The sequence below is a fragment of the Dipodomys spectabilis genome, unplaced genomic scaffold (assembly GCF_019054845.1).
Source record: "Dipodomys spectabilis isolate Male_0828 unplaced genomic scaffold, ASM1905484v1 ptg000145l, whole genome shotgun sequence".
NCBI classification, from domain to species: Eukaryota; Metazoa; Chordata; class Mammalia; order Rodentia; family Heteromyidae; genus Dipodomys; species Dipodomys spectabilis.
Genome location: NW_024870822.1, coordinates 3524344 through 3549137, shown reverse-complemented (window position 1 = coordinate 3549137; position 24794 = coordinate 3524344). Strand labels below are relative to the sequence as shown.

Below are 24794 nucleotides of genomic sequence, written 5' to 3'. Positions count from 1 at the left end.
GGTCCGCTCCTGGATGGCTAGAAGACTCCACCCTCCTCGAAGCAAACATTCACCCAGTACCTGCGCTATTAGGTAACTGGCACACCTGGAAGAGGTCACATCTGCATCCTCTGAGGTCACATCTGAATTTGCTGTGGCCACACCTTTCTCCGCCCATACCCTAGATAAGGCCTAGCCCAGGCCCAGACGCTCTTTCTCAGCTGTTTCCTTCTCAGCTCTTTCCCAGCTCTCTTAGCTCTTTTTCCCAGCTCTCTCTTTTCCCCTGTTCTCTTTCCCAGCTTTTCCCCACCTCTTTTCCCAGCTCTCTCTCTTTCCCAGGCCTTTCCCAGCCATGTGAAGTGCCAACCTGGCCTGGTCCCAGCAGGTCTACTAAACCCACCCCTTACCTGAATACCACGTGCATGCTGTTGTTCTTACTCAGCTACCTCTTTTTAAAAAGCTAACACTAAGTAGCTAGGATTACAAGCATGAAACACCAGTGCCTGGCTAGCTGGAAAGCCTCACACCCCCCAGCCCCTACCAGTTTGAGTTGTTATGAAGATCTGTCTGTTCATGCTGTGACCTGCCTGCACCTGACCATTGTGACTTTTTATTATGTGTCATAAAAGGGAGACAGACTGAAGTCCTTCATGTCTTAAGCCTCCAGACCACCCCTCTGGTTTCATTCTTCATCCCAATTAGTGTTTCCACCCCCAGTGTTAGCAGCCTCAGCAGCAGCTCACAAAGAATATACTAAAGAAGAAGTCTGAACTTCGTAGAGCAATAGGGAGCCATGGAGATTTTAAGCAGAGTAAGTGGAAGCAAGATAAAATTTAAGACCAGGTAAGAGGTGTTAGAAGCAACTGAAGCACAGGTGCATGGGCATCTGAGTAAAGCAAGGGATAAAAAGGAGGCAGGTAGACTGGCATTCAAGAGATACCAAAAGATCAACGCTGCACGTCTTGGTGGCTGATGGTCTGAGGGAGTCCAGAGATACAAGAAGCCCAGACATCTACTCAGATTTTGGCTTGTGTACATGGTACAGACATAATACTGGCTACTGTTTTGTTTCATTTTGATGGTAATGGGATGTGGCTTCATCCTTGCTCTATCACCAGAACCATACCCTCAGCCCTCCCCCCCTCCTTTTTTTTTGGTTCAGCTACTTTTTTGCATAGGATCTTGTGTTTTTGTGCAAGCTGGCCTCAGACTGTGACCCTCCTTTCTACTTCTGTCTTCCTTTTAGTTGGGATCACAGATGTAAACCATCATGCCCAGCCCAATAGTAGCTCTTTTTAAGGAGTTGCTATGAATGCTTGATAGAAGCAAAAGATGCCTACAATTCTACTGTTTTCATTATATGTGTGTATACATATATGTATATGCTGAAGGGACTTAAATGTTGTAAAATAATTTCCCTTTGTGTCACTGTTGTGCATGACCTTCCACACTGGGGGTGGCGTTCCCTGGAAGTTTGGGGGCGGGGCAGGGAATCTCTTTGCTTCCCTCCCAAATTGGGCCGCAAATCTATACAATGTCAGTCTCAGATCAGCAATCAAACAGCACCTGGAACTAAGCTTTTAAACATTAAAGTCAGGGCTAGGATGGTGGCTCAGTGGTAGAGCGCTTGCCTTGCATGCATGAGGCCCTGGGTTCAATTCCTCAGCACCACATAAGCAAAAAGAAAAAAAGCTGGAAGTAGTGCTGTGGCTGAAGTGGTAGAGCACTAGCCTTGAGCTGAAGAGCTGAGGGACAGTGCCCAGGCTCAGAGTTCAGGCCCCACGACTGGACCCAAAATAAATAAATAAATAAACATTAAAGTCAATCATTCTCTAAGAATTGGGCTTGAAGTGAAGATATATTTAAAAGAAGTAGGTTGAGATATACAAAAAAAAAAAAAAATCCTGAAATGACTAGAGTTTGCATGGTAACATTTTCAGTAGAAATGTTGCAATAATGTCAGATTAAAAATGTAATATATCTTTTGGATAGACTTCAGGCTTTATGAGTGCTCTTAAAAGGTCTCATCTGTTACCTGTTGTTTATGAACAAGTTTCTTGAAGAAGGGAGTAAGATCCAGGCAGGCTGGCCTCTTTCTCTGGCAGTTCTCACTGTATTTTTATCTCTGTTGACTTTCAACTTGTTAGTTAATTACTGTATACATTTTCCCACTGAAAATGATCCTCATCTTCAGTGTGGTGTCCTTTTCTGAATTCAAATGCCACGTGTTCACGTTGTCTGAGAGAGATGGGTTCTTCCTTCCCTATTTATTCTATTCAACCAACCCTGTGGTACATTTGTAATACAGAAATGTATTGCAAATAATTTACATGCCAATGGACTTTGATGTCTTGAATATAAGGTCAAAAAGTCTTTGAGGCAGAATTAGTCAGAAGGAGAAGCTGGGAGGAAAGAAAGTCATTTTAACGCAGTGACCTTTTAGAGGATATATGTTCAACCATGGTGCAAGAAATCCCAAAGGTCATATGCTGACTCAAGAGATAAAGAATATCTTATCATTGTTGTTCAGAGAAATAAATGGAAGCCCCACTTGCAAGTCATACAGTGAAACTTGAATTTTCTAGGGAACACACTAATAAAGCAAAAGGAAAGCAGTGGTGTTAATTCCAACACCATTTTCCATAGGCCTACAGATCCAAATAATATATTTAAATATGTGCTCAAAGTAAATACTGTCAGGTATATTAAATAGGTAGGTTTCATTAGGTAGCCGATGAAGAGAATACCACGCACTATTCAGGCAGGAAAAGAAGTTTATTTGCCGAACTGCTGCCATGGCCAAGCATGGTGCAGAAAGGCTGAAAAGGAAAGGGGCGGTGTGTGTGTGTGGGGGGGGGGGGGGAGACTCACCTCTGGGCCAGGACTTATCTAGGCCAGGGACAGGAAGAGGTGTGGCTAGGTGGGGGAAAGGTGTAGCCACATTGGATCTGGATGTGACCTCAGGGTCTAGGACCCTCCTAACGTCAGAAGGGAGGCATGTGACCAGAGGTGGCCCAGGATGTGACCTAGCAGGAGGGGAAGGTGATTGCTTCCAGGTCTGCCAGTTACCTAGGTAACAGATACTGGGCAGAAACTTAGCCAAGAGGGAGGGAGGTGTCCCTGTTCAGACCTTAGAAATACTGTGAGATCTTTGACCACACTATGGTGGCTCTATGCCTATAATCCTAGTTACTTAAAAGGCTCAGATTTGAGGATCCTGGTTCAAAGCCAGCCAAAGCAGACAAATCTCAGAGACTCTTAACTCCAATTAAGCAGTAAAAAAAAAAGCCAGAAATGGGCCTGGTGCTGGTAGCTCACACTTGTAATCACAACTACTCAGGAGGCTGAGATCTGAGATTTCAGCCTGGGCAGGAAAGTCCATGAGACTCTTATCTCCAAGTTAACCACGAGAAGTGGAGCTGTGGCTCAAAGTGGTAGAGCACTAGTCTTGAGCAAAAGAGCTCAGGGACAGCACTCAGGCCTTGAGTTCAAGTCCCACAACTGGCAAAAAAAAAAAAAGCCAGAGAGGAAATGTGGGTCAAGTGATATAGCACCAGCCTTGGGGAGGGGGAGCCCCAAAACTAAAGGACAGCACCCAGCCTAGAGTTCAAACCCCAGTACTGGCACACACACGTGTGTGCGTGCACGTGCATGCACACACCCACACCCACACCATTTTTCCACATTATTTTTTGGTATGAAATCTTGGAAAGCAAGTCAGGCTTCAGAACAGACAGCTCAGGTGCTCAGTAGAGCCAGAGGTATATCCTGTACTGTAATAGACACTGCAGATCTAGTTGGTCCAAAGCAAGTCTTCCCCTCAAATGAACAGAATATGAGTAGTTCTGTACATTTTTTTGTGTGTGTGTGTCGGTCACGGGGGCTGAACTCTGGGCCTGGGTGCTGTCCCTCAGTTCTTCAGCTCAAGACTAGCACTCTACCACTTGAGCCACAGCACCACTTCCAGCTTTTTCTGCTTATGTGGTGCTGAGGAATCGAACTCAGGGACTCATCCATGCAAGGCAAGCGCTCTACCACTGAGCCACCTTCCCAGTCCCAACATAACTTCCTTTTAACAGAATAGACAACTTCATTCAAGGGGCAATAAAAACCAAGGCATTAAGATAAACAGCATGCTGAACATTTTAGAAAATGAAAGATTAAAATTTTTATCATCTCTGATGGTGCAAAATTTTTCATTATTAATCATCAGCAGATCTCTCTTGTATAGCATATGACCATACCAAACATGAATTCCAAGAACTCTGTTGGCTCCAAGCAGTGTTGGTTTGACAATTTGAATATATATATATATATATATATTTATAAATAGATACATATACATATATACATACACACTTGGCAACTCTGGGATGACTTTAATTTCTAGCTGGGAGAACTCACATGCTCAGCAGTTTTACGGGGTGGGGATAACAACAATTAGATGCATCTGCACAACTTTTCCAAGAATAAATTGTATTACATAATAAATCAAGTTCTGCTAGTTGTCTGGCGTGTCTTTGGGATTCCAGCCCCAAGACCAGTGACTTGGGCTGCACATACGCTTGAATTTTATGAGTGAGGGATTGTTCTGCTGTAGTCGTGGCCAGGCTTGATATGGTACCGTGGGGTACCATATCTTGCAATCAGAGAGATCTGGGTTCAAATCTCAGTTATTCACTGAGTGAATTCACTGAGTGAGACAATGAAACTCTGAAGATTAAATGTGAAGAATAAGTGTGATCACAACTGTACAAGGCCTGAAGTGGGCGCTTGATTAATGACTTCTTATGCTGCTGCCTTCCTCAGGCTAAATGGTAATCACGATTCAATAATGCAAAGAATTGTCAGTGTTTGCTGGAAGACATTGTATTAATTACCTGTTGCTGTTAGCAAAAGACTTGTGGTTGAACAGAACCAAACATATATAATCTTACTATACAACTTAACTGGACACAGCTGAGTGCATTTGCTTGAAGATATTCCTCTCTCTCTCTCTGTCTCTCTCTCTCTCTCTTTCTCTGTCTCTGTCTCTCTCTATATGGAGGTGGGATCGCATGCTTAGCAAAGCAGCCGCTGTTGTTTTTTTGTTTTGTTTTGTTTTTTGGTTATTTTCAAGGTAGGAGATCACTTATGCTCAGGCTGGCCTGGACTGTAATCTTCTTACTTAGGTGTCCCTGGGATGACAGATGTATGCCGTCACTATCAGCCATTGGTTGAGATAGAGTCTCACAAACTTTTATGTCTGGTCTGACCTTGAACCACGATCCCGAGATATCTGCTTCCCTTAAGGTTTCATGAGGTTTCAGTCATGGCTTCTGCCAAGGCTACGGTCTTATCTGAAGGCTTGACCAGGGAAGATTGGTTTTCAAGTCCTTATTATGTCTTTATTGGCAGGATTCAACTTTATTTGGGCTGTTGGATAAAAGGCCTCAACTTTTCACTGGTTGTTGGCTAGAGGCCTTTACAATTCTTTGCCACATGAGCTTTTACATAAGGCAATTCACCTGACTGCTAGCATTTAGAGAGAGAGAGAGAGAGAGAGAGAGAGAGAGAGAGAGTGTGGACGAGAAAAGGAGAGTCAGGGGGAGAGATGCAAAGACTAAGTAGGTACATTTTTTGTTGTTGTTGGCCATGGGGGCTGAACTCTGGGCCTGGGCACTGTCCCTCAGCTCTTCGGCTCAAGGCTAGCACTCTACCACTTGAGCCACAACGCCACTTCTAGCTTTTTCTGCTTTTGTGGTGCTGAGGACTCATTCATGCAAAGCAAATGATTTCTAGAGTTGACTTACATGGGCTCAAATGAACTGAAGGTCACTAGAAAACAGTGAAGGGGTCTTTTGCCTTCTGTAGTCTTAATGTTTGAAAGCAAATGGCCATGAAGAAGTCGTTCACTTTCTTGGGAATCATTATCAATGTCAGGAAGTCTTACACAATGTTTTCTGGAAAAAATAAATATATTCACAATGTGCTGGAAGTTTTGCCTAGAAATCTTGAAACTCCTAAACCCTGGGAGATGATCTCCTTAGTTTTCATTAAGTACCAGGATAAAACTTTGGGATGCTGAAGCTTTTGGAGAACTTATTTATATTTCTCACACTTGGCAAACTGCTTTGTAAAACAAATTTGGTATTTTTTCCCATTTCTGGTTACCTAAAAACACCTTTGATCTTTATTTTGTGAGTCAGGACACAACTTAGCTTGAACTCAAGGTCTGGATATAGTCCCTTAGTTGTTTAGCTCAAGGTTGGCACTCTACCATGTGAGCTACAGCTCCACTTCTGGCTTTTTGTCAATTAATTGGAGATAGACGTCAAACCGTGATCCTCAGATCTCAGCCTCCTGAATAGACAGGATTACAGACATGAACCACTGGTGCTGAGCCATCTTGGATATTTTTCAATTTTTACCTGATCTACTTTAGCCTTCAGGTTTCTAGACTAGAGAAGGTAATTAAAAAGGTAAAGTCATCAAGTCTTAGCATCCCAGAGGCTGCAGACACCCCATTTACACCCCATGAATTGTAGTCATTACCAGCACCCACACCATCCTGATGACTTATAGATGATACATTTCACCTTCTTTTAAGGGGTTGATGGTAGGAATGTAGTTTTATAAATTTTGGCAAATGTGGAGAGTCCTGTAACCACTTCAATCAAGATGCAGAATAAGAAAGGCAGTAGTAGCTCACGCCTGTAATCCTATCTACTCAGGAGGCTGAGAACTGAAGATTACCACTTTTTGTTTTTGTTTTTTTTTATTGTAGAAGTGATGTACAAAGGGGTTACAGTTACATAAGTGAGGTAATGAGCACATTTCTTTTGAACAGTGTCACCCCTTCCCTTACTTTCTCCCAGTTTTTCTTTTTCTTTTCTTTTTTGTCAGTCTTGGGGCCTGAACTCTGGGCCTGGGCACTGTCCCTCAGCTCTTCAGCTCAAGCACAGCACTCTACCACTTGAGCCACAGCACCACTTTCAGCTTTTTCTGCTGTGTGGTGAACAAAGGGTGAACAAATGCAGCAGTGATACTAGATATTATGTTGAAAACTGGGAGAGGGGCTGGGAAGGTGGCTCAGTGGTAGAGTGCTTGCCTTGCATGCTCGAGGCCCTGGGTTCGATTCCTCAGCACCACATAAGAAAAAAGCCAGAAGTGGGGCTGTGGCTCAAGTGGTAGAGTGCTAGCCTTGAGCTGAAGAGCTGAGGGGCAGCGCCCAGGCCCAGAGTTCAGGCTCCACTACCGGACCCCCTCCACCCCTACCCCCCTAAAAAAAGTTTCATGGGCTTTCTTGCTGAGGCTGGCTTTAAACCACGATCTCAGATCTCAGCCTCCTGAGTACTACAATTATAGGCGTGAACCACTGGTGCCTGGCTTCATCCGTATTTTTTTCGCACCAACATACTATCATTTGTTTATCCATTAGTCAACGAACAGTTGAGTTGTCTTACAGCTTTTATCAGTTAAAGTATTAGAACTGAGCACAGGTGGTTCTAACCTGTAATCCTAGCTACTCAGGAGGCTGAGATCTGAGGATCCTGATTCAAAGCCAGCCTGGGCAGACAAATCTGTGATACTCTCATTTCCAAATTAACCACCAGACAGCTGTCAGTGGGGCTGTGACTCAAGTGGTAGGGCACTAGCCTCAAGTGTAAAAGCTAAGTGAATGTCTTCTGGCCCAGAGTTCAAGTCCCAGTATGAGTACAAGAGAAAAAAAAAGCCACCTCCATACAGGCGCCACACAAATGCATTTTTTTTTCTCTTTGAGGGTGAGTGAGGGTGCAGCTCAGAAGCGGGACGCACACTCCTCTCGGTCCCACCCTTGGAGACTTGCCCCGGGGTTTGTCTGCACAGCCCCAGGTGCACAGAAGCAGCCGAGCTTTTTGTTTTTTGCATCTAGGTGTCTGTCCTTGGCATTTATTTTCCTTTTCTGCAACTCTGTGCCCGAGTGTGCCGCCGGCTAAAGTGGGCACCACGCACGGACCCAACAGCCCCGCGCTCTGCGCTGTCTGCAGGGGTCGGCGCCCCGGGTTCGCGGTGCCCGCGGGCCGGACCCGCGCGTCTGCGGCACCGGGGCCCGCGGACCGAGTCCCACTCCGTGTTTTAACGAAGGTTCCTCGCGCGTCTCCCGCAGGCTTCACATAAAAGAAAGTTTGCTCGCTACTAAAAATAAACTTTCTTTTCCTTCTCGGAAGAAACCGGCTCTTTGTTCCAACGTTCCCCCGCTTCCCCCGCAGTTCACACTCTCCTGGGGTGGTGGAGACCTCAAGGTAGGGGTCCGGGGAGGGGGGGGGTGTCCGAACCCCGCATCCTTCAAGGATGCTCCTCCATCCGGGCAGATTCGAGGTCCTCGCCGTCCAGGTCCGGGAGGACCAAGTGTGGAGGGGAAGGGGGGGGGGACACTCGGGGCGCCTCGGGGCCACGCGCCGCTGGCCTGGCAGAACTTGGCGGAGCGCGCGGGGCCGGGCAGGGCTGGGCCCGGCCAGGGCGGGGACGTGGGGGGGGAGAGGGAGGGAGGGAGGGGGGCGGGCCGGAGGGAGGGGCGTGGCCGGCGCCGAGGGGCGGGGTCGGCGCGGAGGCCGCGGGGGCAGCGGAGGCGCCGGGGCAGCGGAGCGCCGGCCGCGCCATGTGGCTGCTGGGGCCGCTGTGCCTGCTGCTGAGCAGCGCTGCGGGTGAGTGCGTGGAGGGGGGGGGTCGCGCGGGTGAACTTCCTTCCCCCCTTCCCCCGGCGCGGGGGGCCGCGGGGCGCGCGCGGGGCCGGCCGCCGCGTTCGGTGCGCTGGGGCCGGCCGTGGGTGTGCGCGGAGGGCGGACCCGGGCTGGCCGGGGCTGGCCGGGACCCCGCGAGGGGCCGCGGCGGGGTGCGCGCCGGGCTATTGTGTGGGCGCGCGCGCGCCGGTGGTGTTGTCCTGGGTCTGTGCGGGCGGGGCTTTGTGTGCAGCCCGGGGCTCCGGGGAGCCGGCGGCCGCCCCGCTTGGGCGTCGCTCCAGTGTGTCCTGAGTGTGTGTGTGTGAGTGTGTGTGTGTGTGTGTGTGTTAGGGATCCGAGTGGAGGGAAGGGGAGGAGAGGCCGGGGGTGGGGTGGGGTGGGGGGGCACTCTTCTTCCCTGGCGCCTGGGCGCAGGGAGCCGCGCCGGCCTTCCCCTTCCCGAGTCTGGGGCGTGCGCTCTCCAGCCTCAGTTTCCTCCCCGGCATCGCACGCGCGCTGCAGCCGGAGTAGTAGCACCGCCCGCTTCGTGCCATTCCCCCCTGGGACTCTGGCTTGTTTTGGACGTCAGGAGAAGAAGCCGGGGTGGACCTGGGAATGATTAGTTTGATCCTGGGGCGCCGACCGCCTTTATTTCAGTGTTGTGCCTCGGGGCATCGTGACCTGCCAGGGTAGGAGGTTGGGGAGGGCCTGGAAGAGGGCTTGGGGCTTCACCCTGGGCTGGGTAGTCTGGGCATCGTACACTTAGTGCATCCTGAAGGGCTGAGGGAGGGGTGGAGTGGGGGGAGCTGCGTCTCTCCATCCCTTCCACCCAGGCCTCCTGCTGTTCCTAGGAACTTTTCTGCTGATGTGGACACACTCAGAATTCCAGCCTGGAGCCCTTCCCCTTCGCACAGCTGTCAGCCACCCCTCCTTGTCTAGTCGACCTTGGCCCCTTGGTGTTTATTTCTGGGCAGCTGATGCCCAAGAAAGTGGGTGACAGGGCTCAGTGAATTTTCTTGGGCAGAAAACTTGCTTGCTTGGCTGATGTGCCATGCACATGTCTAATTTATGTCTGAGTTTTCCAAGTGCTTCTAGCAACTTGGTTAATGAGGTGTCTCTGCTGCTTGTGCTCTTGGGTAAGTTGAGACCCACTTCTGATCTGTCCTCTGCTTTAAGGGAAGTCCTTTAAAGGGAAGTCCCCCTTCCTATTCCTCTTAAGTATCTGCAGGTCAGTCCCCCTCCGCCCATGACATCATCCTCATCCTTCTGAAAGTCCATTTAACTGTCTGTGGGTTTCCTGGGCTTCTAGCAAGGAGCTAGGCCTCTTGTGGCTGCTGTGGGTTTAAAACCATGTCTGTTCTTTTTCTGTCCTTCTGGATTTTTAGGCCACCTTCGGGTAGCATTGAATGGATATGACCGGTGTGGAGGCTGTGAGAGCAGGTCCAGGGCATCTCAGAGATAAAGACCTACCTGGATTCACAAACTCAATTCACATAATCTTGGATTGCCTATAGGTGATACCCGGTTCTGGAAGCCAGATCTTGTGTGTCCAGCAGCTTGAGGGGCATCTCCCTGTTGTACATATGGGGTTGACTGGATTGAGTCTGTGTTCCTGGAAGAAGTTGTAAAGTTAGTGCATCCTTCCTGGTCTGCAGTTGTGATTTAGTGTGTGTATGTACATAAAACCAGAGCCAAAATAAGTACAATAGCTGAGGGCCAGCTGCTTGCATTTGTCACATGTCCCTAGCTACTCAGGAGACTGAGATATGAGGATTATAGTTTGAAGCCAGCCCTCAAAAGAAAGTCTGGGAGACTCATCTCTAATTAGCCACCAAAGGGGCTAGAAGTAGAGCTGTGGCTCAAGTGGTTGAGCATTAGCCCTAAGCAAAAAAGCTAAGGGACAGCACTCAGTCCCTGAATTCAAGCCCCAGTACTGGCACCAACCAACAAACAAACAACAACAAAACAAAACAAAAAAAGAAACCCAGTATAATAGTCACAGTGGAGGCAAGTAGGGGAAATGGGGGAACAGTTGTGGCCTTTGGATTACCTATAAGGTTGCTGTGTGTTAGAAACCATTAGGTGGTTTAGGTATTTTTCATGTTACAGGAAGCATGGTCTTATATGCATGAATCCCATTTCCACGATCTGGATTAGTCATTTTTCCAGCTGGATCAGGTGCGTTCCATCTCCATCCCTCATCCTCCACTTCCTTCCTCTTCTGGGAAGTTGATAAAAACCAGAGAGGTTGTACAAGTCAGGATTGAGATTTCTGCCTTCTTTTGATAGTCTGCAAACAAAACATCTGTGAACTAAACCCAGGGTCAGAATTGAACCAGAGTCTAAGCCTTTGTAGGGCTAGAAGAACAATTTGAAGATATTTTGTTGTACAGGAACCTTCTCAGTGTGTGTGTGTGTGTGTGTGTGTGTGTGTGTGTGTGTGTGTGTGTGTGTTTCTCTCCCTTTTTTTTACTGTTTTGTTAGGGAAGAAAAGCATTGATTTGGGCTGCTATTATTTTTTAATGTATCCTGCTAGACACTCAGTCCATGTTACTTGGCATGATGTCTAACAGTGTGGCCCCTGAATGGTTGTGGGGTTTATTGCTGGAATCTTGAGGCAGTTGTTTGTGGTAGTGGCCATTCCAGATGGGTGGGTGGTCTCCCTTTCTGGGTTGACCTTTGCTGAGACTTCTTAACCTCTCCTGCCTGTCAGTGAAGGGACTTCCAAGATTGTAGGTAATGACCTTTTCTCCTGGAAAGCTCTGCTTCCATCGCATGATGGTGGATGTTATTTATTTTTAACTAGCTGAGGAGCTAGCTCCCCACAGCCTAGCCAGCCTAGATGAGGCTACACTGAAGTACAAATAAACATACCTTCTTGCTTTTCATCTTCAAAGAACTTCTATTGGAGCTCCCTACTGGGCTGTGAGGTGTTTTTTCCTGACAGCCCACTAAGCCTTGTACCTTGGTTCCAGTGTGGTAGCAACAGGGGTGTGGAACATGGTTATTTCTGGGTCTTGAAAACCCAGATCCCTTTTGGTCAAAGTTGCTGGGTCTGTTCTTAGTGGGCCTGTGTCATCACCTTTGTAACTGTAGAGAATTGGGAGGATTCAGAACACGTATGATTCAATAACTCTGAATGAAAAAGTTGGCCTTATGGCCTTGTGCATGGCAGAGGATTCATGGTGCACCTCCTGTGTGTGAGGTATTTTGTTTGCCAGGAGTAACCATGATCTCTTTGACTTTTGTTTGTTTGTTTGTTTTGGGTCCTGTCGTGGGGCCTGAACTCTGGGCCTGGGTGCTGTCCCTCAGCTCTTCAGCTCAAGGCTAGCGCTCTACCACTTGAGCCACTGTGGCTCAAGTAGATTGATACAGAGAACAGGCTGTGGTGCTGAGGAATCGAACCCAGGGTCTCAAGCATGCAAGGCAAGCGCTCTACCACTGAGCCACCTTCCCAGCCCCTGATCTCCTTGACTTTTTCCTAAGGAGATCATGTGGTAGGATGTCCTAAAGTTCAAGAGATCAATAATTTCCAGGACATTACAGGAAGGTCTGAAGCTTTCTGCTTGTCCTGTCCTCCCCCCCCCCCCCCCCCCCCTCCCATCGCCATTCCCAGTGCCTGTGCCTCTCCTCCCAGGAATTTTTGTGAATGAATCCAGTTCTCATGGTCAGCCATTTATGAATCCTTGTTTAGCAAATCTGCTCCTTTTGAGGTCTCTGCTCTGAATATATCCAGAAGAATCATCAGCTTTCTCTGGAGATGCAGTGGTGTTTGGAGCATATAAATTAAATCTCAATCTTTGAGTGAAGATGACATCAGTATATTTCTCCTTTTTTTTTTTTTCCCAATCCTGGGACTTGAACTCAGAACCTGGGTGCTATGCTTGAGCTTTTTGCTTTTTTGCTTAAGGCTGTCGCTCCACCACTTGAGCCACAGCTCTTTTTTTTTTTTTTTTTTTTAATGTTTTGTCTTAATGTGAAATATCTGCCTGGCTGGCTTAAGACTGTGATCCTCAGATCTCAGCCTCTCAAGTAGCAAGGATTACAGGAGCCACTGGTGCCTTGCCATTTTTCTCTTTTCTTATATGTTTCTCATATGGTTATTATATTTTATAAATACAAATTATGAAATACTGTTAGATGCATCTTAGAGTGATGGACTGTTTTTAGATTTAGATGGACTGTATTTAGATTTGGGAAATCCCCAGGGACAGACCTATTTTTGGTGGTTGAATTTTCTTGTTTGTTCTCTTTCCCTCTTTCTTTGTTTTAGGGATATTTTGGAACTGCTTGGGGCATCCTAACATAATTTTTTTCCCCACAGTGCCTCTACCTAATAACCAGGGAAGAGATTATTTTAAGATGGTGCCTTTTGTGTTCATGTATGTGTACGTCTGTGCGTGTATGCGTGTGTGTGTGTGTGTGTGTGTGTGTGTGCGTGTGTGTGCGTGCATGTTCATGCTTTCTTTCCATCGTGATGGTTGTAAAAGTCTACTTGCTTGGATGCAGGGGAATATTCTTAAAGGAGTTTGCTGGGAGAGCAGCCAGGTACTTTGAAGATGCAACATTTGCTTGTCACATCATTTGCTTGATGTTTAAATTGCTTCCCGTGTCAGTAGACTCTTGAGGCAGGGTGGCTGCTCAGTCAGAGGGATAGCAAATCTTTATTTGCAGGAGGATTGTGAACGTTTCTGTTGCGAAGGTACCTATAGGAATGGCGTTAGTCAGGTTCAGCATTTCTCAGCCTTGGTGCTGTTGACATTTTGGACTGGATCATTTTTTGTTGTTCTGGGGGGGGGGTCGGAGGGAAGGGGGTCTGTCCTATGCTACCTTAATGTTACATTTTCTGTAGCATCACTGTCTCTAGATGTGACAACCAAAAATGTATAGATATTACTATCTCTGCTCTAGTTGGGAAACCCTCGTGTGGTGAGAGCAGGCTGCTTTGCCTTCCACCTTGAGTATTGACTGCTCATTCTAAAACTACATGTTTATGTAGTCATTGGATGGCTTTTGGACAACAGCTTTATTACGGTCATATGTGTGTATAAATACTTATTTTATGCATGTATGTATTATGTGTGTGTATGTGCATACACACATTTGTCTCAGTGTCCTCAGGGATTGGTTCCAGGACCTACCTCAGGGAACAAAATCCATGGTTTCTCAAGTCCTTTTCTGTAAAATGGTGTATTATTTGTATATAACCTACGCAAATCCTCTTGTATACTTAACTCCATCTCCAGATTACTTAAAATACTTAATACATGCTGTGTTGTTTATGGAATAATGGTGAGGAAAGTCTGCACATCCTTACTACAGATGCAGTTTTCTTCCCAAATACTGTTGTTCTGCAGTGGTCCATGGACCAGAGTCCCATGGACCTGAACCTGTAGATGGATACAGAGAGCAGGCTGTGTCTGCCCTAGTTAGGTTTTGCTTTCCTTGGCTCCTAATCCTACTACCCTGTAAAGTGCTTGCATCCTGTGATCTTTCTGTTGGTGTCTAGAAGAGCAGAGCCACTCAATGAAAGGCCATCTAGACCTTATTTTGTTGTACTGTTTGTGAATTAACAAATCATGAATTAGCAAATAGTTACACACATTATACAGAAATCAGACCAAATAGAAATATAACAAAGAAGTATTAAAACCTTCCCTTGTCTCCCTTCCCCTAAGTAACTACTATTAACTGTCTGGTAAACATTAGTTTAACCTGAAGATGGATTTATATGTAAATACATATACACACAGAGGGTGTAATTTCATGACCTCATACCTGTTTATAGTTTGTTTCTTGCATTTTAGCTATGGTATTTCATCAGTTCTGCTTTGAGCTGCATGGATGGGTCACCTGCTCCAGTTGTTGACTTGTCTGATATTCCAGAACATTAAGCAGCTTCTCCCATTTGTGCTTACTTCTTGGTTTGGGGAAAGCATTACTTTTACTTCCATGTTAGATGCCTACCATGACAAAGCTTCAGATGTTGTTAATATCTTTAGTTTCTTACAGTGCTTGGCTTTTGCCTTGCAAGAAAGTATGGAATTAATGTCATTTCTTTGGGTAATAGATACTTGTTAGGAAGTTTATTCTGCTTCCATGCAATAATTTTTCATTTCAATGCAATATTTTATTGCCACCATTAAAAAGACATTCTAAATAAAAGGTATATTCAACCTGGCCTCACCAATAGTGTTCAGAATTTGGCACAAGTGGAAACATCAAGTTCACCCTGAGATCACCAGTGACTAATCAGTCTTACCCTGCAGTGTGCTAGCAGAAAGATGCTATTAGTCATTAGGTACAGCTTGATGTGACAGCTGTGATATATCTTTTTAAGAACATTTTTTTGTGTACACCCCTGAGGCTTGAACTCAGGCCTGGGTGCTGACCCCTTAGCCTTCTTTGCTCAGGTCTAGTTCTTGATCTACCACTCAAGCCACAACTCTATTTTCGCCTTTTTAGATGTTTAATTGGAAATAAGAACCACACAGGCTTTCCTGCCTAAGCTGGTTTTGAACCACAATCCTCAGATCTGTCTTCTGAGTAGCTAGGATTACAGATTTGAGCCATGGGAGCCCAGCTAAGACATTTCCTGAACATCTTTCTTCCAGTCTTTGTATTTCTAGTCATTCTTTTAAAAACAGCTTTAAGACACATCTTTCCAAAGCTGGAAGTGTGGCCTAGCAAGCATGAGGATCTACACTGAAACCCTAGTACTGCAAATCCAAACAAAACCAAATGAAATGTATCTTTCCAGTACATGCAGTCTACTCAGGTGGGTAGTGTTCTGTGCCTTGTTACCAATGAGGAAACTAAAGGTGAAGTTGTTGTTCCCAGCCTTTAGCCAGTAAAATGATTGTGGAATCGATGCTCAGGCTTGTACATCTTTCACCTCTACTCATAACTGCAGACTCTGCTGCCTTGTTGGGAGAAGGAAGTGCCCTGCATAGCTTGTGCTAGAGACTTACATTGTTGCCGGGCGCTGGTGGCGCTGGTGGCCTGCAATCCTAGCTACTCAGGAGGCTGAGATCTGAGGATCACAGTTCAAAGCCAGCCCAGGCAGGAAAGTCCATGAGATTCTTATCTCCAATTAACCACCAGAAAACCAGAAGTGGTGCTGTGGCTCAAGTGGTAGAGTGCTTGCCTTGACCTGAAGAGCATAAGGACAGAGCCCAGGCCCAGAGTTCAAACCTTATGACCAACCAAAGGGGGGGGGGGTGAGGGGAACTCCATTACTGGATAGTGAGGTTAATTCTGACTCTGCCTGTTGTGTTAGATAACATTGTTTGCTCTACAGCCATCCCAAATTGTCTGCCAGTGAAGATTCTGTTCTTTGACAGAGGGAAGCTGATGTTCTACCATTCTCCTGGGGTAATGAGTTTGCTGTGATGCCAGTTTAAATTGGCCTTTGCAGAGGTTTGATTTATTAACAGAAATAATGATAATAGTAATGAAGTTATTTTAGCACTTCAAGACTTGTCTTTAAATATTCCTTTGAAGGAAATGTTTTACTGGAATACCAGTGAAAAACAATTTCTTTTTGAACAGTGCTTAGTGACATGGAAAAAGACCTACTACTTGAAAAAAAACCCAAAAAACTCTTGAAGTAGATTTTTCTAGACCCAAATAGAATGTTGATGGTAATTTCTTGTATACAAAGAGAAATTAAAAAGTTAAAAATAATCTCTCTCTGACCCTAAGCTTCAAATGGTATGCTTTATGAATGGGGAACTTGGTTTTGAACTGATGATTGATTTCGTTTACAGTGGCAGATAAAGATTTAATGCAATGCTTCAGAAAGATGCTGGAAGTCATTGGCCCTGTCTGATACTTCAAGCCATAGAGCTCCTGTGGACATGGTGCCTTTGAGAAAGGAGATTGATTCAAGTCTTAGGCAGAACAGAATGAATTTTAGGATTTTAAACTTTCCCTCCTGAGATCTTTCTAGAGAACCAAGAACTAGAGACTCCTTTTAATGAGTGATCTTGATAGCAAGAGCCCAGTGATAAGTCAGATGAACTCTCTGGTGCTCAAATCCAACTGTGAGTTTTTGACAGACAAATGGTGCAGTGTGAGGCCGAGACTGTCTATGTTGTGAAGAGTGACCACAGAGAAGGAGGACCTCCTTTTAGCTTACTCTGGAATAGATCACTGGTTTCCGGAGCAGGAGGGATGTGGAGGGTATGAATAACTCGATTTAGGAGACTTGCAAACCCAAGGTGCCATTCCAGAGGTAGTTGGTACACTCATGTATGTGTTGGCATAGATAGATGAAAGTATGAAGGCTGTTTCATTTTATGACATTAGAAATCCCTGCTCATGATTGTAAGGTCCAGAGAGGGTAGTGTTGGGGATAATGTGAGTGTGTTGTTTCTGATGCTGTTATTGGAGCATTTTCCTTCAGCATTAGCTCTGAATCAGAGCACTGTTCTCCAGGGGTCATTACACAAACTAGAAATGGCTGAAAAAATGAGCCCTAGTCACACTAGCAGTTCCACAGCCAGTTGAAGCCCCTTGATTGGTTTGGAAAGTTCTAAATTTAACTTCCTTCTTCATTATAAAAATGAAATGAAGGTGTTTGGGGAAGATGGAAAAGTGATGAACAACACAGGGAATTCATTTCATCAGAACTAAAGCCATAAAATAAAGGTCGATGCTAAGAGAAAACAGAACAGAACAGGATGGACTAAGGTGTTTCCAAAGCAGGTTTGTGAAAATGTTGTTGGAGGTATGACTAAAAATTGTGATACTGGCCTGTGAGTCCAGCTGACTGGAACCAAGGGAGAAGTAGAGAGTAGCAAGGTATGAGGATAACTGTAGTAAAAGACTTGAAATTGCAAGAGTGACTCTTGCATCTGGAATATCCTAGATTATTGGAAGATGCAATGGATCTTGTAAATATTGTTGAGAAAGTATGAACATGGATTGAGCCTATGCTAGTCAGCAGTAATGTAGTAGGATTAAGATTTAGCCGTCTTCAGATTCATTTATGTTACCTGCATTATGATGGCATACAAGGAGAGCTAATAGACACAGAAAATAGAAGGCTGTTCTTTTTTTTTTTTTAATAACAACTATTACCAGAGCAGTGATAACCAGAAATTAAATATGACCAATCAAATATACACTCAGAGAAAGGAATACCATGCTGAATCTATGGGAGTAATGCTGGTATGTTTTGAAAGTGCCCATGAAGTGGACATCTGAAGCAATCCTGAACATAGTGCAGGTCTTCAAGGCAGGGAGGATCTCTGGCCTTCTCTGATGTCTACATTATTTGCTGCCACCTGCCTCAGTGCTTCCCATGGTATTAGCCACTCAGTGGGGTTTCCTATAAGTCACCTACAGGAAGTATTAGAAGGATCCCTGCAGATAGTAACTGTGACTTGAAGATTAGGAACCAAAGGGAGAGTCAGGTGAAGCCCTGGTGACACTTGCACACATGTTCACTGCTGCATTATTCACCATCACCAAGTTATGGACACAGTCCAGATGCTCCTCAGTGGATGAATGGATCAAGAAAGTGTGATACACACACACACACACACACACACACACACACACATACACACACATACACACACACACTCATATACACAAAATGGAATTTTACTCTCCATCAGGAAGGATGATATGATGTCATTCAATGAGAATTGGATGGACCTGGAAAAAATTATGTTAATTGAAGAAAGGCATGGAGAGACAATGGAACATGTTTTCTCTTTCATATGTGGAAGTTAGATCTAAATTACAAATATCTATATATAAGGGCCATATGTATATATATACATATATATACACATACACATATATACAAATGTATAAACCTAAGCATAGTATATGCAGCAAGAATGCCAATGGTATAACTTTTTTTTTTTTTTGCCAGTTGTGGGGCCTGAACTCTGGTTCTGGGTGCTGTCCCTCAGCTCTTCAGCTCAAGGCTAGCGCTCTACCACTTGAGCTACAGCACCACTTCCGGCTTTTTCTGCTTATGTGGTGCTGAGGAATCGAACCCAGGGCCTCATGCATGGAAGGCAAGCACTCTACCACTGAGCCACCTTCCCAGCCCGGTATAACTCTTTTGAAGAACTAGCCTGTAGTTAGCAAAATGAATACAAGGAAGCTGGAGCCTGTGTTGTAGGGGAGCAGATGAATAGAGAGGAAAAGGGTGGGGAGTACAGTCATAATATTCAGAGTGTATATGTGAAAATGGAACTAGGTAAACTGAGAGTAAGAGTTGAATCAGGAGAGATTGGGGGAGAATTATGAGAGGGATGACATTACATTTTCACAAACTGGCATGTTGACACCCCTTTGTATGACTACCTAAAAAATAAATAAAGATAATTAAACATAGATAAATAAATGAATAAAAGAGATTTTCCTGGCCTTTGATGACAAATTATTTCCCTCCCCAAATTCTGGAACAGACTCATTCATCTCCAAAGACTTACAGAGATCTTCACAAGAGACAACCTTGGCTTTAAAAGACAAAGAAAAAGAGGCCTTAAATAGGAAAATGGATTATAGTGATTTCAAACCCGGTGATAAATCACACACACACACACACACACACACACACACACACACACACACACACACACACACACACACACACACACACACACACACACACACACACACATTGTGAGACTAGAATGTGGCAAAAACCAAGGCTTCTGACAGGTTAATGAAAGCTGCTGTGTGTCTTAATTTTGCTTGAAGGGCGTTCACATAGTGTACTGAGTGAATACGAGAACCTACTAAGAGGAGGAAATGAAATTCTATTTTATAAAGTATTAGTGTTGAAAAAGAAATACTCTGCTAGGTGTTGGTGGTTCATGTCTGTAATCCTAGCTACTCAGCAGGCTTATATCTGAGGATTGAGATTCAAAGCCAGTCTTGGGCAGGAAAGTCTGTGAGACTCTTAACTCCACTAAACTGTCAAAAAAAATAAAGCTGGAAGTGGAGCTGTGGCTCAAGTGATAGAGCACTTTTTGCCTTGCACAAAAAGAAGCTCAGAGATAGTACCTAGGCCTTGAGTTCAAATAAATAAACACTACAAAACTTAATCTTCTGGTCTAGTTTTAAAGGAAATAGCAGGACGCTGGAAGCTCATGCCTGTAATCCTAGCTACTCAGGAGGCTGAGAACTGAGCATTCTTGTATGAAGCTAGCCCAGGCAGAAAAGTCCCTGTGAGACTCTTATCTCCAATTAACCACTCAAAAACCAGAAGTGGTGCCATGGCTCAAGTGGTAGAGTGCTAGCCTTGAGCACAAAAAGTTTCAGGGATAGCACCCAGGCCCTGAGTTCAAGCCCTGCAACTGACCAAAAAAAAGGGATTAAAATATTCACTAGTGAAACCACGCACAAATGATTCTAGCCAGGAAGCACCTCAGTTAATATAATCTTTTAGGGAAAGAAAGGGAGAGATAAATACAGCAGTTATAACACTAATCCAGAACTACTCTTTTATTTGAACCAAAAAACCCCTGTCTTTTCTAATAAGTACTGTGCACCAACCAATTGCACCACTGGTGTTCCTCTTCTTTTCTTTATAGGGGACATAGTAAAATAAATAAATAAATAAAACAACCACAGAAACAAAAACACAGGCAATAGAAATAGACTACAAAGTTAGGAAGTAAAATCCACTGTACATGGGCTATTTTATGGTGTCCAGTAAGTAATTTTGTAGCACTAAGCATTGAGATGAACAAAACAGAGCTGCTAAAACTTTACAGCTTAGGGAGGAGGGGGAGTGGAATGGGAGGGAAAGTGGGAGAAAACGAGGAAGGGGGAAACACTGTTCCACAAGACATGTACACATTTCATTACCTTACTTATGTTACTGTAACCCCTCTGTCCCTGTACAACACCTTTTCAATAAAATAAAATACTTTTTTTTTAAAAGGTGCATAGAACCAGATGTCTGACCATTTATATGAAAAACGGAGAGGATTGCGAATATCACAGAAGTATGTGGCAGGTGTTCCAAGTTAGTGCCCAGAAGGTTAAAATATTTAGAGAATACATAGATTTGATGGATTAACAAAAAAGTTTCTGGGAATAGGTAAGTGCTAGAAGCTAAAGGGCCAGTGGTAGGTAGGATTGGTCAGTTCCTCTGGGAGCCCCAACCTTCCCCCCTACCTTTGTCTGCAGTGGTGTTGGGTTATCGAAGTTTCTCCACTGATGAGTGGAGAAGGAAATCAGGTAGTTCCTGAGGAGAGAAATGTATTTTTGCTTCTATATAGCATGAAACATTTACATTATTTCGATAATAAGGACACCCTTCCCAGGCTGAGTACATTGTGTTCTGTTTTAAGATGATGTCCTATGGATTACTGGGTAGGTAGAGCTTTGTTACTCCGGCCATGTTTACTGACCCAGAGCATCTGTACGGCCTGGGTCAGAATCCATATATTAACATGTCATATGTGTGCACATGAAAGTTGCAGAAAGTCCTGATGTGGGGACTAAGGACACAGGCTCTGGAGAGCCAGCCCAGCTTCAGGTTCCAGCCCTCATAGTAAGCTTGACAGAGATTCTTAAAAGTTTTCAGTTCTTTTCCCCCAACTCCCCATATTCATCTATAACTAAGGAGAATAATGATCCTCACCCCATAGAATGTTCTAAATGTGATAACGCATGCAAAGCATTTAGTCTTCATCATTACTCACTGGATATTACTTTTTGTTAGTCACAATTAGATTTGTTATAAAATGTTTGACAAAAAAGTAGGGTCACAGTAACTTACAGTACTATTTAAAATGAGACTATTAGCACACTGGTTCTGTTATTTATTTGACTTTCCATGGATTTGGTCATACAGGGACTGTAATTTCATGCCTTGTCCCTTTTTTTTTTTTTAAATGTTGTGTAGTTATTTCTGTGTGCTAAGCTGATCTGGCAGAACAGATAAAAGCCATGTGTTGCTTAGTAATGGGGCCACTTCTGAGAAAGGCCTTGGTAGCTGAGTGCATCCTGTGCAGTGCGCTTACACAAACCTGAGTACATCCTGTGCAGTCTGTGTCAATCACTGCATTTCTTCTTTCTTTTTCTTCTTGTCCCGTCCCCTTCTTCCCCCTCCTCATCTCTTCTTCCCCCTCCTTCCTTCCCTCCATTGCTAATTCCTCCCCCCTGCTCCAACTTATCTTCCCCCTCCTCCTCCTTGTCCTTCTCCTCCTACGCCTTCTCTTCCTCCCTCTATGTTGCTTCTTCCTCCCCTTTCTTCTTCTCTTCCTCTATCACCACCACCACCCTCTCTTCCTCCTCTTCTCCTTTCTTCTTCTTTCTGTACTGGAGTTTGAACTCAAGACCTCATGCTCTCAACTGGACTTTTTTGCTCAAGGCTTTTGCCTTGTCACCACTACCTTCACTCCCAACTTTTTGCTGGTTAAATGGAGATAAAGTTTCTTGGATTTGTCTGCTCTGGCTGTTTCAAACCACGATCCTCAGATCTTAGCCTCCTAAGTAGCTAGGATTACATGGGTGAGCCACCAGAGCCTAGGGAAGATGTGGATTCTTTTTTTTTTTTTTTAATTTTATTTTGTCTTCAAGTAGTTGTACAAAGGAGTTGCCATTCAACAAAGTAGTATATGAAAGCAACAAATCCTTATCAGTGTCATCCCTTTCATTCTTACCTGATCCATCCCTACCCTCTCTTGCTTGATTTTCTTATTTATGTAGAGCATACATTGAGTTTTATGACTGCTGATGTGGGTTTTTCATTTTGTTTTTGTCAGTGTGGGGCTTGAACTCATGGTCTGGATGCTGTCCCTGTGCTCTTTTGCTCAAGGCTAGTACTCTACCACAGTGCCACTTCCAGTTTTCTGATGGTTAGTTGAAGGTTAGAGTCTCATGGATTTTCTTGCCTGGGCTGGCTTTGAACTGGGATCCTCAGATCTCAGCCTCCTAAACAGCTAGGATTACAGCAGGAGCCACTAGCACCTGGCTTTGATGTAGATTCTTGAGACAGTTAAGAGGTGAGGTGCATGAAAGATAGAGGAGGCCTATGCCAGTGTAACATTAGTGCTATTGCACAGGAAAGGATCATCATTATCATCACCATCATCACCATCATCATCATCATCATCATCATCATCATTGTCATGGGGCTTGAACTCAGGGCCTGGTCACTATCCCTGAACTTTTTCTCTCCAGGAGCCTTAGCATGTTACCACTTTGTACACAGTACTACTTCCAGTGTTCTGGTGATTAATTGGAGATGAGAGTCTCATGGACTTTCCTAACTGGGCTTGGGTTCAAACTGTGGTCTTCAGATATTAACCTCCTGAGTAGCTAGCATTATAGGCATGAGCTACTGGCTTTGTTTTCTTGTTTTTAAATACAATAAGTGGAAGGGGAACCAGGTTCTCCTAATAGTGTGATAAAAGTGTAGCACACGCACGTGCTGCATAGTGACATTTCAGTTAATAGTACACTATCAGGATATCACATTGGCACCAAATGTCTAGTGATATAGCCATCTTGGTTCTACCATGTCCACAGAAGGACACAATTGCCTAACATTTCTCAGAATGCATCCTTGTCATTAAGTGATACATAGTAAAAGTGGCTGTACAGTAAATATTTAAACCAGTAATGGTGGCATATTGTCATCATCAGGAGTTGAGCATTGTATATAATTGCTTGTGCTGTGTCTTTATTCTTTAACGGGTACTACGGTAGATTTCCAGAAGGATCACTGGAAACACAGGGGTAGATTATCTCTGTGCTACTTGGTAATAGCAACTTTTCAGCTCCATTTTAACCTATAAGGACCACTATATATATACAGTTTTTTATTAACTGAAATTTGCTCAACCCAGCCAAGCCAGTGGTTTGCTCTCTTGCAAGTCATTTCCGTGTCTGTGCATGAGATGACCGTACTTGTTCCGTCTGGTTGTGCGGATGGTTATGATGATCCCACAGAATTGTATAGGTGACCCATCTAGTAAGAGAGAGAGAAAACTGGGTGCATGCATCTATACTTTGTATTGTAGTAGTATTTTGTGTGGTAAGCAGGCTGTGTCAAAATATTAGGAAGAACTTAAAACATAGTTGAGTCCATTTCACATCACTTAATTAAATGGGAATCCTGAGATTATTTGTGACAGCCTTGTTTATAATGACTCAACACCAAAAGCTGTAACAGAATGCTGTCAGCTAGCAAGTGTCCTGTGGAAGACAGTGAGCCAGAGGCTACAGACCTTGCTCTCCAATAAGATAGTCACTGGCCATGTGTGACCACATTCAGATTAGATGAGAAAACACAGTTTCCCAGCCACCCTGGGCATATTTCAAGTGCCCAGTAGTCCCTGTGGCTCAGGCTGCCACAGTGGATAATGTTGATAGAGAAGGTGTCAGACATTGCAGAACGTTCTGATAGCTGGCAGGAAAAGAGGATCTTGACAGAGCAGGATGGTTTACATGTGCAATGTGTGCATGTAGGTTAGGTCTAAACTGTTCCATGTACCAGAGGATAGCAATTCGGCCCCTGGGTGTCAGCATTTACTCAAAGCTGGACATTTGACCTATGTTAGTGATTTTGTACCCTCCTGCTCTGGAAGGTTCTGTCAAGACTCCTGAGTGTGAGGACAGCCATTGGAGTCTCTATTGCTTTTCTTTTTCCTTTTTTTGTGTTCCCATATTAGAACTTGAACTCAGGGCCTTATGTTCTTCTTGCATGGCTCTTTTGCTCAAAGCTGGTGTTCTACCAACTTGACCCACAGCTCACTGCTAACTTTTTTACTGGTTGATCGGAGATAGGATTTAGGTTCCCTGGGCTGACTTCAAACCAGGATCCTCAGATCTCATTCTCCTGAATAGTTAGGGTGATAGGTGTGAGCTACTGGCGCCTAGCCCTTTTATTGCTTTTTGTTTTAAAGCCTATGGCCTAGTGTTGGACCTTCAGGTCTTCCAAACTTTTATTCTGACCCCCTATTCCATCTTTTAATTTTCCTTTGCATTTAATGGCAGTAATTGTAAAGAGTTGGAAAAGAAGCCCCCTTGCCCTCTCCTTCCCTCATCTTGATAAGGAAATGTAACCTGCAAGATAGAAGCAGACAGGAGGAAACATTTGCAAACACATCCTCTTTTTAATTTTCAGACACTCTTGTACACCTTATG

The 24794-nt window shown here is 44.5% G+C and overlaps 1 protein-coding gene across 2 annotated transcripts in view; it reads left to right on the top strand.

Annotated features, from left to right (window-relative positions):
- Nucleotides 1-8488: 8488 nt before the first annotated feature.
- The window catches only part of Ldlrad3 (low density lipoprotein receptor class A domain containing 3), a 252056-nt gene continuing 235750 nt past the window's right edge, over nucleotides 8489-24794 (top strand). The window contains exon 1 of one of the 2 annotated variants that reach the window (XM_042691631.1): nucleotides 8489-8645. In XM_042691631.1, coding sequence (XP_042547565.1) covers nucleotides 8600-8645 — 46 coding nt within the window. In that variant the 5' untranslated portion in view covers nucleotides 8489-8599. The remainder of the gene's footprint in view (nucleotides 8646-24794) is intronic. The other variant, XR_006149233.1, reaches the window with a different exon arrangement.